Genomic DNA, 18,330 nt, shown 5'->3' on the forward strand with positions numbered 1-18,330 from the left:
CCAAAATCTTAAAAGAAATTCTCTTTCCCGACACGTATATATTCAAGTACTAGGTTAGTTGCCCGTGTAGAACACGGGTTTAAGAAATTTTATTTTATAATTCTAAAAACATTTGAAATATTTGAAGAAACAATGTGGTATTAAATATTAAAGGTAGAAGCATATGTTTAATTTACTAACACATTAATCTTAAATATTATATGGTTGGACACGATATAAATGGTAACATAAATGATAGATTTATTCATGTAAAGTGAAAAAAGACACAAAAACTGATAAATTGTTGAAACTAAGGAAGAAAGTAAGTTACAATCAAATTTGACAAAGTGAAACATAAATTACAAATCTCGAAATATCTCTTTGTAAACAACATTAGATGTCTTATTTGTAAGTTTGCCATCTGCGTCGAATATTAATAATTTGACTCCGTCTCTACTCTTCACTCTTGATAGTGCCACATACAACTGTCCATGGCTGAAAACCGGATGCTTTAAATACAAACCAACTTTTGATAGTGACTGTCCTTGGCTTTTGTTAATCGTCATTGCAAAACATACTGAAATTGGAAATTGTCTTCTCTGAAACTTGAAAGGAATCTTGTTATCTGTAGGTATCATATTTACTCTGTGAATATATGTGCGAGTACCAATATTACCTCCAGATATTATTTCAGCTACTACGACATGTTTTTTAAGAGATATGACTCGCAGCCTAGTACCATTACACAAACCAATTTGATGGTCAATGTTTCGGAGTAACATAACAGGAACACCCACCTTTAAGACCAATCTATGATTTGGCAATCCGGAAATTTTAAGACCGTTTAACACGTCGGGCGAGTATAAATTTGCTTGCAACGGATCAACGAAGTCTTCTGTTGGACAGATACTATCTGAGCTAAGGTACTCTTTTTCATCTCTGGGAAAAAGTGAGATCAATCGATCATTAATGTCTTGGACATCTTCATTGGTAGGTGCAAGTATTGCTCTTTCACGAAAGAATTCAATATTTTTGATATTTTGTAGAATTGAATGATAAACAAAATCAATTAAACTTTGAATCGGATCATACGAGTCATTGATCAAAAGATCATGAGGTATGTCTATTGTTGCTTCACCATCATTTGAACCACCGACATTTCCCTCGCCTATATCCAACAGCCATTTAGCAAACTGGTTTGTCTGCTCAATATCAGATGCTTGAGCTCCGATGGTTAACCGCATGTTTTTTGTTAACCTAAGAAGTTTGCATTTACCCCAAATATAGGAAGAACATAAAGATGCATTCACAATCTGTTGTCTGCTTCCGTTTGTAATAACAGGAAGAACTTGCCTAAAATCACCACCAAAAACAATAACTTTACCTCCAGATGGGATTCCCGAATTGATAGAAGTATTAGGAGTTAATACGTCCGTCATTGTTCTATCAAGAGCTTCAAATGCATGTTTATGTATCATTGGGGCTTCATCCCATATAATCAATTTTGTTTCCTTTAGTAAATGCGCATCATCACTTCCTGGTTTTATGCTACAAGTTGAGTCCTCGTTAAGATTTATAGGAATATGAAATCTGGAGTGTGCTGTTCTACCTCCTGACAACAGCAATGATGCAATACCACTTGAAGCAACATTCAATACAATTTGACCTTTAGATCGTATAGCCACAGATAATGTCTTCCACAAAAATGTCTTTCCTGTTCCACCATAGCCGTAAAGAAAAAATACACCTCCTTTGTTAGCTTCAACTGCGTTCATGATTTCGTCAAACACTTTTCGTTGTTCATCTGTTAATGAACTTATAAGGCTGTGAGACTCATTTTGTAAACTGATTGTGTCATAAGAGAGTTCGTCAACAATTAAACGATTGTTTGAAGAAGCTATAGAATCGTGATCAGGATACGACATAGTTTGAAATCTACGTAGGCTTGAGTTATTTCGAAGTAGGTACTTCTCAATCTCACACAAAGTTAAGTTCTTAATTTGAGTTTCTGGAAGTGATAAATCTGCAAAATTGTATTAATAAAATATAAACAATATTATATGAAGTACGTATATGAACAAAACATAAAAACGAAAAACCAAATTCATTAAGGATGGTAAAAATTGAAAATTTATAATTAATCTTCATTTGAAAGTATAATATGGTTCGTATATTTTAGTACTGAATAACGAATTGGAGTACCTGGAATATTCAATATTCTTTGTTGTGTGTAAATAATGCCATCTGATAGATATTCCCATGTTTTTTTCCCACACAAAATCAGGTCTAGAAAGAGAGCTGGACAATAACATTGATCCAAATAAAGCACGAAGATAATAACCAGAACCGGATGCACTCGCCTCCTTAATTGCTTCGATATATTCCATGTCATCATCGAGTAGTCCACGTGCATAGCAAGCATCTCTAAATGTAGGATATGTCTGGCCATCTACCGTTCGAATATCATCAAAAGATTTTGGTCCTTTGACTTTGTTTAGAAGAATTCTTAAGAAATACGCCTCACCGAGAGACGGAGAAACTTGATGAATTCTTCCAATTGAAAAACCCTGCTTTCGTCGTTCCCACTTTCGTTGTTCAAGTTTCCAAACAAACTTAGTAGGAAATTCAACATAAGTAAGGTTTCGTGCTTCGTCATTAATTTGGTTACACAACATCCAAGCTGAAAACATTGATGAAGAAATTGACGGTTTGTTAAGGACATCATCAATATCATCATCGGGCCCGTACGTAACCTGTTGTTGACCAGGGAGATGGAAAGGAAGCCTAATTACTGAAGGCGAGTTGTAATGTACTTCAAATGCAAATATCCTCCATGCTGCTTCACACGCAGAAAGGTATCGACAATCATAATATTCTCTAATTTCATCTCTTGCTTTATCTTGATCATCTTGATTGTCAGCGTCTACAACAGCAACTGTAGCCCTGTCAGGACCTTTGTTAATGTATTTGAATAAATACTTTATGGATGCAGCCTGATTACACCACTCAACGTTAATATGTGCTTGATATCTTTTCAGAAGCGTTTTATTATATGGCACGGCACTTCTGTTGTCTAAGTCCACAGCAGACTTTTTAACTGTGCATCCAGAATCTCTTCTTCTGTATATAGGATAACCATTTGAATCAATAGAATTGTGAGGTGTAAACTTTTTAGGGAACTTTTTATAACACCTTCTATTAATCATGCATGAACAGTTCATGTTATCATAACCACAAGGACCATGCATCATGAATTCACTCACAAGGGAATATAATTCATGATCTTCCTTCTTGTCTGGAATCTCGGCCGAAATAAACGGGTCAATATGATCAACGGTAGGAAGCTTGTGATCAGCATGCATGAATAAACATATATGGGCATGAGGCAACCCACGCTTTTGAAACTCTATGGTATAAACAACTACATAAAAAATGAATATTATTAATGTTCGATATAAATTGAAAGTTGCTAAAAAGAAGACTATGTTTAACAAATACTATTATATTAAGTAAATAATAAAGTAAATCACCTGCTTGAACCTTTCCCAGAATTTCGTCTTTTTTTAAGTCTTTGATTATTGCATCAAGCTTAACTTTAAATAATCCACACATGATGTCAGGCCTGTCTTCAGGATTAATGGTGGTACTATTCAGGAATCTTTTAACTTCAGGCCATTTAGGATTGCATGTTATAGTTATGAAAAAATCTGGATATCCATACCACCTACAAATAGCCATGGCATCTAGGTAGTTTTGCATCATGTACCGAGAACCTCCGGTAAAAGATGAAGGTAATATCACACGTTGACCAACGCGGGACATGTCTTGGTTTTTGGTGTTTTTTAAGTTACGAATATTCTCATATGACTCACATCTAAGAACCTTTTGTTTTTTACGTATGTAGTTGAGTCTTTCGGTTTCAATCATTGTGTATATATCAACTAACTGTTGTTGAAAAAGTCTTCTTCCATTCAGAGGCAATGAGAAAATATTTGGCCTATCTTGAATTCTGTACGCAAAAAATTCTCTCATGGTGCAGTTTGGCCGTTTACTTTTTTGTAAGCTTCTAAAATCTCTATGAGGGATGTCAACCCTGTAACAATCATCACCGTAAATATAGAAAAGTGGATACTGAAGAGGAATGTATGAAGGATGCAATTCACTTATATGCTTTAGACTTCCCGTTTTAGTTTCAACAATAATGTCTCGAGGCTCAATATTACCAATATCACCAACAATCAGCGCAGCAACTTCAGAAGAACTCGGCAAGTTGTATGTTCTTCCATCTTGTTGTCTTCTTCCAATAAGACGCAACTTAAGGTTAGCATGAGGATTTTCTTGAAAACGATCTCTTGCCATCCTATAAGATTTCACCAGCTCATTATGAGAATCTAACATACGCTGTAGATCCTTTATTATCTCAAGATCTAGCAAGTTGGAACCTCTTGTAGATTGTTTTTTTGATTGACTGGTAGGAATAAGAATATTCGTTTGTCATTATTTAAAAAAATGACATAAGGTCAAATGTGTAAAAATAGTGAATTAATTGAGTTAATACATACCTAAATAAGCATTGTCTATTTGAGACTTCATTTTCCGTGTCATATATGTATCGTTGCGAAAACTTTGGTTTTGATCCATTCTCTGGCAAAAGACTTCCAATAGAATGATAATTCTGACCGCTAATCCTAAACACGAATGGAGCGTTACCTCTATTAATGGAGGAATCAACCTTTCCGCCCATTGATGTAAACGCGAACATAGAATTGTAGCGTCTAATGTTCTTTAAGAAAAACTTGCTTTTAGGACCAACATTGCTAAATAGATCTTTGTAAGCTGGCGGAGCATCTTTAAATTCAGGTAGCTCGACCTTACCGTAACCACAACATAGGAAATAAGTTGTTTTTCCTTCTTCTTTTTTCCTATTCCACCCTCATTTTTCCACAATTTTGCATGGCATAATTCACATATAAGATTCTGATCACCATGATCCAAGTAATCTGTTAAATTAACTGGTGGTCAAAAAATGTATATGCATTATTAATTGGAATTGTTGTATTATAAGTACCTGTTGAGATTCCTTTGAATGGGTCTTTAACCAAAACTTCGACATCAACTTCTTCATCTGACGTCAAGTCAAGCATAGGTATAGGATTTGTAATCCGCGAGTTACTTATTAGTTTACGCTTTCCTGATGATAACTTTGTTAAAGAAGTAGATGCACAATTGCTGGATGCCATGATAGGTGAAGAAATATAAACTCGACGAGTATCACATAATGAGGTAGACCTGTTATTTTTGGAAGTAGATGCCCCTGGGGAAAAATTAAGATTTAAAATATGGTAACATGAGCAAGTTGATAATAATTGATATTATCGTTTATGTTTAAATTATGAAAAATAACCAGTAAACGGGTATCTTACCACTATTGATGTGACAATCGTCAATTTCAGGTTAACTCCGTTAACGCAACTCCATCAATTCAAACTTTAGATTATTGAATCTAAACGCAAACCTCATTACATTTAAACTAGGGTTTAAATGACGCTTAACACTTACTACATGTGTAGTAGTCTTTCGGGATTTGCACCGAAACGCAAACGATTGATGAATAAACGAAAAACACTAAAACACTAATTATGTGATAATTATGTGTTAGGATTATGTGTTATGTGATAATATTATTGTCATGTTAATTTAATGTGCAAGTTATGATAGAATGTTCTAGAAAAAGTAATACTTAATGTTAACTTAATGTGCAAGTTATGATAGAATGTTCTAGAAAAAGTAATACTTAGGAGTTGAGGGGCCAAAGTGTAACAATACATGGTAAACCTAAACCCTAACCTCCTACCTATTCCCCTACAAAAATCGGCAGCCATCCCCTCCCTTTATTTCCTTGAGATCGATTAATATACACACACACACAATCAAGATCTTTCAAGTTTGATTGAAGATTAAGGTGCTAGGAAGGTATACACAACTATTCTATGTATCCTCTATGTTTAATTGTTAGTTTTATTGGGTTAATTGTAAACCTTTATGGCTGATTTCTTGGTATTATGATATTCATGTGATTCTTGATTTAATTGATGATGATTGATAACTAGTTTGATAGTATTGCATGTTAATTGTTGTGTCCTTGATTGTGAGTTCAAATAAAACCCTAATCTTGTATGTATGGTGTGATTGATATGCATGGATAGTAGTTATAGTGTCTAGAGGGTTATATGGATGCATGATAGTTCATAGATTGTTATTATGATGAGTTTTGATGTGAACAGATTCTGGACAGAACGTATATACGATGTTTAACTGACTGTAACGAAGTGTAAACGTGAAAATTGATTGAGATTGTGGGTACTGCAGTAAACTAGGTTGAGTCTAGTTTCTATGAAGTATAAATTCGTAATTTTTGGATAAGTGGAAGTATACTTTTATGATTTTACAAAAACGTGATGCAAAGCTGAGCTGTTAGACCTGCTGTTAGGTTATGTTGTAAATGTTATATCTCATGAACTACGAGACCAATTGGGTTGGTTCCACTTCTGGAGGTTGACTCACTGAGTTAGGAACCAAACCCAAGTGGTCTTGCATTTATTGGATTTTTCGTTTAACGGGAATTGTAAATAACATTCTGTTGCGCATGAATCTGACTGATATGAGTTTGCTGTAATGTTTTGGTCATTATAAGAAAAATATGTGGAATAAAAATAAGATGAAATATGTTCTGGAAACCTAAGATATGTATGCTTCTGTGGTGATTTTTGGTGAATTAATTGAGACGTTATGATCGGTGAACTAGTGCAATCTTTCAAGTAGAAATTCTGTCATAACGAAACTAGCTGCTGAGTTGTATAGGAATGCATGAAATATGATAGTTTTTATAAAATTGTTGTATTTTGACCAAAATACCCTTGCGGGGAATAGTTGTTAGTTGATTGCCATGAATTGACCAAATTGCCCTTATGGGGAATAATGGTTAGTTAGTCTTTGTTTGTTGACCAAAATGCCCTTACGGGAATAATTGCTAGTGATATACATTATTAGTACGTGACACGAAAGTAATTGCTCACTCATGTATCGTATCACAATTTTACTTGTTTAAGTCACACACGATTCACAAACGAAACACGAAACATGTTACGTGCATAGGTATTATGTGCCGAGTCTAGAGACTCGTTAAACATTCCGATACTTAGAAAATCTCTTTGTTATTTTAGAACGCTAGAGAGTTTTCTACGACGCGCATCACTCGGTGATCTAGATCGGATATTCTTCGCAAACAGTGAGTTCACTTACCCCACTCTTAAACTGTTTTCAAACGTTTTTCACTTGGGGGAGATAACATACTCCGATAAACATATTTTCTGAGATAAACGCATATGAAAGATTTTGTTATAAATTATATATCACTTGTAAAGGCTAAGCGGCATACGTAACATTTGAAGTCCCACACATCGGACCGGTTAATATTTGGAATAGCGAGTCACTTTTGGGTAGTACTACTGGGTTTGACAAACCCCACCCGACGCTAAGCTCAACTGGAGGTTGAGTGGGTGTAAATTTTGGCTAACACTTACCATGGTCTGGAGGACCTGGTGACGGGCACTTGATAAACAGTCAGCTTCGGTCGCGAACCACTTAGCGATACTTGTTGTATAGATTAGCTACCTATCGATATATAATTTGACATAACACTATCTGGTAATGCAAAACACTTAAACGCTGTAACGTGGTTACACACTTAAACGCTGTAACGTGGTTACACACTCAAACGCTGTAACGTGGTTACACACTCAAACGTCGTAACGGGGTTACGCAACACTGAAACGCCGTAACGAGGTTACGCAAAACGCTAAACGATTTATCTTATTTAACTTGTGAACTCACCAACCTTGTGTTGACACTTTTAGTATGTTATTCTCAGGTAGCCGAGGCGGGCGCGCGGTTTAGGAGCATGCATTAATGAAAACACTTTTATTCTGCAAACTTAATTTTAACAGTTACATTTGGTTTTAAGTCGTCCTGCGTGACGCAACTTTTGAATTAAGGTTTTACGCTTCCGCACTTACTTTCATTTAAACGTTTTTCTTTGGTTTGATTATAACTAATGATTCCGATCCTGCCAGTTCACACCCTCTGACGGTAAAACTCCGTTAGTGGATTTTGAGGGTGTGACAGATTGGTATCAGAGCCATTGGTTATAGCGAACTAGAAGCTGCATGCATACTAGACTATAACCGCGACGACCCATTAGTTATAATGATACGCACTGCATAGGTTTGTGTAGTCTTTGTTGTCTTATCTCTTTACCTCTTTCACTCATACGCGCGCATACACGGCATACCTGTAGAGATGTCGACGCCATCCTCATCATCGTCCGATCTGATGACTCATGCTCACGGGAAGGAACCGCAATTACCTACCGCATTGCCACCCCGAGTAGTCCCGGAACTCGAAACACCCGCACCAAAGAGGTACCGCCTATCCGGAGGCATTTACGAAAACGACGTTAGCTGGGATTGGTACCCTAACATGATCAGACGTATGGTCTATCGCGAACAAGTTCCCCCGTTACCTCACCCGAACCACCCTGCTTATCCCAACACCCTACCACCCATAACCGAACCTGTGGAGCGAGTTCTCGCAGCTGTCGTTTCTTGTTGGGAGCGTGATGTGGGTTACATGCGCTACACGAGAGAAAATGTTTCCAGACTGTTTAAAGACGGAACCGAGAATCAGGAGGAGATTGCCCGCATGGCAGCGGCAATGAAAGAAATGCAAGAGACTAGTGAGCAACAAACGAAGGTTATGATGAAGATTCAAGCCGAGATGATAGACTTGCAAGAGCAACTCCAAGAAGCAAGGACCCGAACCGAGATAGCACTCGAGCGTTGCGATGACCTACAAATGCAACTTGCTCAGAACGCAGCCGAACCCGAGGCAGAGCCTGAGGCAGATCCTGAAGAAGATCCTGAAGAGGAACCTGAGGAGGACCCCGAGGAAGATCCCGAGGAGGAGCCTGAAGAAGAACCGGCTGATGAGGAGGCACACTCAGAGGTGTCCTCAGACGATGTGCAAATGTGCAAATTCTTGGATTGGAACTAGCTAACGCTATGAACTGAGAGGAGTTCAAAGACTTGATGCGAGAAGAGTATTGTCCGAGGGAGGAGATTTCAAAGTTGGAGTCGGAATTTTGGTCATTGAAGATGGTGGGTTCGGAAATCGAAGCCTACACTACCCGTTCTCACGAGTTAGCGGTGATGTGTCCACGGATGGTAGATCCGCCGAGTAAGAGGATTGAAATGTACATTGATGGGTTAGCACCGCAGATTCAGGGCATGGTGACGTCTTCCAGACCAGCCACGATACAACAAGCGATCCGGTTAGCTCACAAACTGACGGATCAAGCAGTGGCCCAAGGTGCGTTACCACCTAGGGGTTCAACCACTAAGGCCCGTGACAACCCGAGTAATGACAACAACAGCAACAGCAACCCGAGCAGCGGAAAGAGGAAGTTTGACAACACCAGATCCTCATCCTCGAACCTCCCACCGCAACAACACTACCGTAAGCCCGAATTCACTCGGAGCTTTAACAATCAAAGTCACAACAACAATAACAACGGTAGCGGGCAGGGTTCGAGCGGATATGCTGGGAGATATCCAAAGTGCAATAGGTGCAACTATCATCATGTTGGTCAGTGTGACCGTGTCAAGTGTCAAAGATGCGGAAAGATAGGTCACCAAGCGAAGGAATGTAGAGTTGACCTTGCGGCGAAGGGTGCTCCTAAGCCACCGATGACGACTAAGGGATGTTTTGAATGTGGACAGGAAGGTCATTTCCGGAAAGATTGCCCCAAGCTGAAACAGAATGACAATAATAGGGGTAATGGAAGTGGCAGTAACGGTGGAGGAAATGGCAAAGGAAGAGCGTTTGTGATTGGATCAGGTCAAGCCCGCAGAGATCCGCATGTGGTGTCTGGTAAGTTCCCTGTAAACGATTGTTTTGGTTCTGTTTTGTTTGACACTGGAGCTGATAGGAGTTTTGTGTCAAAGGCCTTTAGCCAACTTTTAAACCTTACTCCAACCCCGTTAGACGCTAAGTTTCCTGTTGAATTAGCTAACGGTAAAACTGTAGTAACAACTCATATACTTGCGGGATGTAAGTTGAAACTGTCAGGTCATGTCTTTGACATCGACCTTATTCCTTTTACGCTTAGTAGTTTCGATGTCGTTGTCGGCATGGACTGGTTATCCGAGAACCGAGCGGAGATTATATGCCATGATAATATAGTCCATATTACCACCCCTTCTGGCGAGATCATTTCGGTCCGAGGCGAGAGAAGCGGCATGACCACCAGCGTCATTACCCTTATGAAGGCACAGAAGTATTTACGAAAGGGTCATCCGGCAATTTTGGCGCAGATTGTTGAGAAACCCGCGGAGGAGAAACGAATTGAAGACATACCGGTTGTGCGAGACTTCCCGGAAGTTTTCCCGGAGGATTTACCTGGACTCCCTCCTATTCGTCAAGTCGAATTTCAGATCGAGTTGACACCCGGTGCAGCACCCATAGCACGAGCCCCGTATCGACTCGCACCGGCGGAACTTCAGGAGTTGTCCACTCAGTTGCAAGATTTGTTGGATAAAGGTTTTATCCGACCTAGCTCATCGCCATGGGGAGCCCCTGTCTTGTTTGTCCGAAAGAAAGACGGGACTTTCCGAATGTGCATCGACTACCGGGAATTGAACAAGGTGACGGTCAAGAACCGTTATCCTTTACCCCGAATTGATGATTTGTTTGACCAGCTTCAGGGATCGAGTTACTACTCGAAGATCGATCTACGATCCGGTTACCACCAGCTGAGAGTGCGCGAAGATGATATTTCAAAGACGGCTTTCAGAACACGGTATGGTCACTACGAGTTTTCAGTTATGCCTTTTGGCCTAACCAACGCACCAGCCGTATTTATGGATCTCATGAATCGAGTATGCAAGGCGTACCTCGAAAAGTTCGTGATTGTTTTCATCGATGATATTCTCGTCTATTCCAAGAACGAGACTGACCATGAAGAGCACTTAAGGATAATTCTGGAACTACTGAAGAAGGAACAACTGTATGCTAAACTCTCGAAATGTGAATTTTGGCTTCGCGAGGTTCACTTTTTAGGACATGTGATCAACGAGAATGGTATCCATGTCGATCCCGGTAAGGTAGAGGCCATCAAAAACTGGGAAGCACCTAAGACTCCGACTGAGGTGCGGCAATTCCTAGGACTGGCCGGCTACTACCAGCGTTTCATCGAGGGATTTTCAAAGATTGCTCAACCCCTCACTGCTTTGACTCACAAAAGGCACTAAGTACAACTGGGGTGACGCGCAAGAATCCGCTTTTCAACTGTTGAAAACCAAGCTTTGTAGCGCCTCTATTTTAGCCCTCCCCGAGGGAACGGAAAATTTTGAGGTACACTGTGACGCATCTATACAAGGTCTCGGTTGTGTGCTGATGCAACTCGAGAAGGTTATAGCCTATGCCTCTCGACAACTACGGATTCACGAGAAGAACTACACGACTCATGATTTGGAACTCGGAGCTGTGGTATTTGCCCTAAAGATATGGAGGCATTACTTGTACGGTACCAAGTTTACCATATACACCGACCACAAGAGTCTCCAGCATATCTTCGATCAAAGGGAGCTGAACATGCGACAGCGTCGTTGGGTCGAGTTGCTTAAGGATTATGATTGTGCCATCAAGTACCACCCTTGCAAGGCCAATGTAGTGGCCGACGCACTCAGTAGAAAAGAAACCGATAAACCCAGACGAGTACGAGCATTGCAACTCACAATTCATGCTAGCTTACCCGACCAGATTCGCGATGCACAACTTGAAGCTTTGAAAGATGATAATCTTCCATCAGAACTCATGCGGGGCATGGACAAACAACTTGAAACCAAATCGAACGGGGTCCGATATTTTGAGAACCGGATTTGGGTTCCACGATACGGAGAGTTGAGAACTCTAGTGATGGACGAAGCTCATAAATCCCGATATTCTATCCACCCTGGCTCAGATAAAATGTATCATGATTTAAAGGCACTTTACTGGTGGCCGAACATGAAAGCCGACATTGCCACCTACGTGAGCAAATGCTTGACTTGTGCCAGAGTCAAGATAGAATACCAGAAACCATCTGGTCTACTGCAACAACCGGAACTCCCAATGTGGAAATGGGAGCACATCTCAATGGACTTTATTACGGGTTTGCCTAAGACACCGACGGGATGCGATACCATCTGGGTGATCGTTGACCGGTTGACTAAATCGGCACACTTCCTAGCAATTAAGGAAACGGACAAAATGGAAAGACTGACTCGCGTATACATGAAAGAAGTGGTGTCTAGACACGGAGTGCCTGTCTCGATCATTTCCGATCGAGATTCTCGTTTCACCTCGCACTTTTGGAAGCCGCTGCAAAGCGCACTGGGCACCCGTCTCGATATGAGTACAGCATACCATCCTCAGACGGATGGGCAAAGTGAACGGACTATTCAGACCCAGGAGGACATGTTGCGTGCATGCGTGTTGGATTTCGGAAAAAGTTGGGAACCCCACTTACCTTTGGTAGAGTTTTCGTATAATAACAGCTACCACGCAAGTATTAACGCAGCACCGTTTGAAGCACTAGACGGACAGAAGTGTCGATCACCGCTCTGCTGGGCAGAGGTGGGTGACAGCCAAATCACTGGTCCAGAACTGGTACTCGAAACTTCGGAAAAGATTGTTCAAATCCGAAACCGCATGGCAGCAGCACGTGATCGCCAAATGAGTTACGCTGACAATCGCCGAAAACCTCTCGAATTTCAAGTAAACGATCGAGTGTTACTCAAAGTCTCACCTTGGAAAGGTGTGGTTCGCTTTGGAAAGCGAAACAAACTCAACCCACGATATGTTGGTCCTTATCGGATAACGGAACGCGTTGGTCCAGTGGCGTACCGACTGGACTTACCAGCAGAACTCAGTAGTGTACACAATGTTTTTCACATGCCTATCCGATGAAACTCAAGTAGTCCCTTTGGAGGAACTACAAGTTGATGAACAGTTACGCTTCGTTGAAGAACCAGTTGAGGTTTTGGATTGGGAAACCAAAACGCTCAAGCACAGCAAAATTCCAATTGTTAAAGTTCATTGGAACTCGAGACGTGGACCGGAGTTCACGTGGGAACGCGAGAATCAAATGATGAAAAAGTATCCTCACCTTTTTGAAGGGCTGACCAAACATAGAAAACCGCGAAACCCGGCAAACCGTCAGAAATCACCGGAGGTATGAATTAAATTTCGGGACGAAATTTCTTTCTACTAGGGGATGATATGACAAACTGAAAATTTTTCTTACTTTTTCAGACACTCATCACGACTTGACTCAAATTTTCGGGACGAAAATTCTTTAACATGGGAATGATGTGACAATCGTCAATTTCAGGTTAACTCCGTTAACGCAACTCCATCAATTCAAACTTTAGATTATTGAATCTAAACGCAAACCTCATTACATTTAAACTAGGGTTTAAATGACGCTTAACACTTACTACATGTGTAGTAGTCTTTCGGGATTTGCACCGAAACGCAAACGATTGATGAATAAACGAAAAACACTAAAACACTAATTATGTGATAATTATGTGTTAGGATTATGTGTTATGTGATAATATTATTGTCATGTTAATTTAATGTGCAAGTTATGATAGAATGTTCTAGAAAAAGTAATACTTAATGTTAACTTAATGTGCAAGTTATGATAGAATGTTCTAGAAAAAGTAATACTTAGGAGTTGAGGGGCCAAAGTGTAACATATTCCTTTATAAATACATGGTAAACCTAAACCCTAACCTCCTACCTATTCCCCTACAAAAATCGGCAGCCATCCCCTCCCTTTATTTCCTTGAGATCGATTAATATACACACACACACAATCAAGATCTTTCAAGTTTGATTGAAGATTAAGGTGCTAGGAAGGTATACACAACTATTCTATGTATCCTCTATGTTTAATTGTTAGTTTTATTGGGTTAATTGTAAACCTTTATGGCTGATTTCTTGGTATTATGATATTCATGTGATTCTTGATTTAATTGATGATGATTGATAACTAGTTTGATAGTATTGCATGTTAATTGTTGTGTCCTTGATTGTGAGTTCAAATAAAACCCTAATCTTGTATGTATGGTGTGATTGATATGCATGGATAGTAGTTATAGTGTCTAGAGGGTTATATGGATGCATGATAGTTCATAGATTGTTATTATGATGAGTTTTGATGTGAACAGATTCTGGACAGAACGTATATACGATGTTTACCTGACTGTAACGAAGTGTAAACGTGAAAATTGATTGAGATTGTGGGTACTGCAGTAAACTAGGTTGAGTCTAGTTTCTATGAAGTATAAATTCGTAATTTTTGGATAAGTGGAAGTATACTTTTATGATTTTACAAAAACGTGATGCAAAGCTGAGCTGTTAGACCTGCTGTTAGGTTATGTTGTAAATGTTATATCTCATGAACTACGAGACCAATTGGGTTGGTTACACTTCTGGAGGTTGACTCACTGAGTTAGGAACCAAACCCAAGTGGTCTTGCATTTATTGGATTTTTCGTTTAACGGGAATTGTAAATAACATTCTGTTGCGCATGAATCTGACTGATATGAGTTTGCTGTAATGTTTTGGTCATTATAAGAAAAATATGTGGAATAAAAATAAGATGAAATATGTTCTGGAAACCTAAGATATGTATGCTTCTGTGGTGATTTTTGGTGAATTAATTGAGACGTTATGATCGGTGAACTAGTGCAATCTTTCAAGTAGAAATTCTGTCATAACGAAACTAGCTGCTGAGTTGTATAGGAATGCATGAAATATGATAGTTTTTATAAAATTGTTGTATTTTGACCAAAATACCCTTGCGGGGAATAGTTGTTAGTTGATTGCCATGAATTGACCAAATTGCCCTTATGGGGAATAATGGTTAGTTAGTCTTTGTTTGTTGACCAAAATGCCCTTACGGGAATAATTGCTAGTGATATACATTATTAGTACGTGACACGAAAGTAATTGCTCACTCATGTATCGTATCACAATTTTACTTGTTTAAGTCACACACGATTCACAAACGAAACACGAAACATGTTACGTGCATAGGTATTATGTGCCGAGTCTAGAGACTCGTTAAACATTCCGATACTTAGAAAATCTCTTTGTTATTTTAGAACGCTAGAGAGTTTTCTACGACGCGCATCACTCGGTGATCTAGATCGGATATTCTTCGCAAACAGTGAGTTCACTTACCCCACTCTTAAACTGTTTTCAAACGTTTTTCACTTGGGGGAGATAACATACTCCGATAAACATATTTTCTGAGATAAACGCATATGAAAGATTTTGTTATAAATTATATATCACTTGTAAAGGCTAAGCGGCATACGTAACATTTGAAGTCCCACACATCGGACCGGTTAATATTTGGAATAGCGAGTCACTTTTGGGTAGTACTACTGGGTTTGACAAACCCCACCCGACGCTAAGCTCAACTGGAGGTTGAGTGGGTGTAAATTTTGGCTAACACTTACCATGGTCTGGAGGACCTGGTGACGGGCACTTGATAAACAGTCAGCTTCGGTCGCGAACCACTTAGCGATACTTGTTGTATAGATTAGCTACCTATCGATATATAATTTGACATAACACTATCTGGTAATGCAAAACACTTAAACGCTGTAACGTGGTTACACACTTAAACGCTGTAACGTGGTTACACACTCAAACGCTGTAACGTGGTTACACACTCAAACGTCGTAACGGGGTTACGCAACACTGAAACGCCGTAACGAGGTTACGCAAAACGCTAAACGATTTATCTTATTTAACTTGTGAACTCACCAACCTTGTGTTGACACTTTTAGTATGTTATTCTCAGGTAGCCGAGGCGGGCGCGCGGTTTAGGAGCATGCATTAATGAAAACACTTTTATTCTGCAAACTTAATTTTAACAGTTACATTTGGTTTTAAGTCGTCCTGCGTGACGCAACTTTTGAATTAAGGTTTTACGCTTCCGCACTTACTTTCATTTAAACGTTTTTCTTTGGTTTGATTATAACTAATGATTCCGATCCTGCCAGTTCACACCCTCTGACGGTAAAACTCCGTTAGTGGATTTTGAGGGTGTGACAATTGATATCACCTAATGAAGTTGGATTCTTTGTATTTTCATGAAAAGTTTGCAAACTGCTTTGATTTGTAATCATTGTATTTGGTGTCACATTTTCTTTACCCTGTGTAATTGATGTAGAATTTATTGATGACGAAAAAGGTTTATTAGACTTTTGGGTGTTAGGAGCAATATTAGATCTCCTGCTATCTAGAAGTAGCTTTCTTGATTTCCTGGCCTCTGAAGCATTTAACTTACGAACGTCGGCTGAAGATATAGCGGTTCTTTGCATGTCCCCTACATAAAGAAAATAATTGTAGAAATGTTGTTCTACACGGACAAATTTAAATTTTCTGAATTATAAAAATGAACGTAATATAATACAAATTGAAAACTTACAATTTGAAGCATGACCGTTGATAGGCGCTTTAGAGGATGATGCACTTTCAGGGGCGTTGCTTTTAGACATTTCCTTGTATAATAGAGTGCAAATAGAAGTATAAGAAATAGATTTACAAAGTAAAAAACAACAATTTGATGTTATCTATTGATTTTATAATATCGATAAATTAAAATGTTTTTGTAATATGACTTCGTGTTTTAAAATTACATATACAATTTCATTGAGCATTTACAGTTAAAAACTTGAAATTCATGCTAATGACGTAAAGACAAGGAAAATAGTTTGTAGATATTACAAAGTACAAAAGTTTTATATCTAATACGAAACTATAATAATTATGTTACATATATATATATATATATGTATATATATATATATTAAAAATTAAACTTGTATTTGTGTTTTAAATCTATTGTAGTTAAGGACAGATTGTATATTCTTTTAAAGGTAAAACGTGTATAATTGACTTGAAAAAAATCGATGCTAAAAACTAAACACATTCCCAGTTTAGACGGATTGAAACTTATAGCAGTGGGAGAAAGGAATTATTTACTTGAACAATATTGGATTTATTGATATGTAGATCTACTTTCCTGAATTTTACCGCCTCTGAAGCATTTGCATAACGAATGTTGTTTACATAAGCTGTAAAAAATAAAAAAAATAAAATAAACATATTATTAGATGATGAGTTAAGTTTAACATAAGTAACAAATAAATTTATTTACCATTAGAAATGTCAGATAAAGTAGTTCTTTGCATGTCCCCTACAAAAGAAAAGAAAAAAAAATGATAAAAAGTTGTTGTAAGGGTTATATATTACAAAATGGAAATCTTACCATTTGAAGAATCGCCGGTGTGTGACGCTTTAGAGGAATATGAAATTTGAGGGGTTTTCCTTTTAGCCATGTCCTTGTATATCTATAAGGTGCAAATATAATTAAAGTCAACAGTATGCAGTCAAAGACTTTATATTTAGAGGTGATGGGATTCCACCGTTTGTATTACACGATTGAGCTTAATTAGAATACAAAACCTTAAAAGTTATAAAATCGAAAAAGGATTTATTAGTACTATATTTTTAACAATTTAGATGGTATTGGTTAATAAATGCCACTAAAAAAGGTATTTATTTAATTCTTATTATTGTTAATTAATCTTTGTTTTGTTATAGCATATGCATGCAATCATACGGAAGCATAAAATCAATAAAAAAGCCTTTTTTTATATAGGTAACATATGGGTATTTTAGTGACATGGACGCGATCTTGCTGTTGAGGGTAATGAAATTATCCGTGAGGCTACCAAATGGAGTCCTGAACTAGCTGCTGCATGAATGCGCTAACTATGAATATGATGCCTGAAGATGAAGACCTACTTTATATCACCCTTCATTTCGAATTAGCAAAAGCAATGTCACCCGTGACATTTTGTACCCAAAACAAACGCGCTACCAAGCTGCGCTACATCCCTTCCGTTGGTCTACAGTGTCATTGTAACATGGTTAAAGCTAAACTGTTTGAAGTCCAGACGCAGCATGGTATTCTTTCTACCACTATGTTAAGATAGAGATGGTTTCAAAATAAATATTTTATCAATATAAAACACTCGTTATATCACCAGATCTTGATTTTTCATATATAAATGTGACTAATGTATCTCCTTCATAAAGGATTTCCCCATAATGTCCATGAACAGTTGCCCAATCATTCCGGATAACGCTTGCATCATCTGTATT

At 38.4% G+C, this 18,330-nt stretch overlaps 1 protein-coding gene across 1 annotated transcript; it reads right to left on the reverse strand.

The window, feature by feature from the left end:
* Positions 1-338: 338 nt before the first annotated feature.
* On the reverse strand, positions 339-17,501 carry LOC143529020 (uncharacterized). The gene is made up of 11 exons (XM_077024910.1): positions 17,432-17,501; positions 17,321-17,359; positions 17,146-17,237; positions 16,589-16,661; positions 16,313-16,486; positions 5,048-5,170; positions 4,542-4,911; positions 3,510-4,339; positions 2,162-3,400; positions 1,072-2,002; positions 339-987 (listed from the first exon to the last, which is right to left on the reverse strand). Exons 1-11 carry the CDS (start codon positions 17,499-17,501, stop codon positions 339-341), a joined length of 4,590 nt encoding a protein of 1,529 aa, XP_076881025.1.
* Positions 17,502-18,330: the final 829 nt, after the last annotated feature.

The sequence above is a fragment of the Bidens hawaiensis genome, unplaced genomic scaffold (genome assembly GCF_021521415.1).
Source record: "Bidens hawaiensis isolate Kalapana, Puna unplaced genomic scaffold, B.hawaiensis_p1.1 tig00008407_1, whole genome shotgun sequence".
Classification (NCBI taxonomy): domain Eukaryota; kingdom Viridiplantae; phylum Streptophyta; class Magnoliopsida; order Asterales; family Asteraceae; genus Bidens; species Bidens hawaiensis.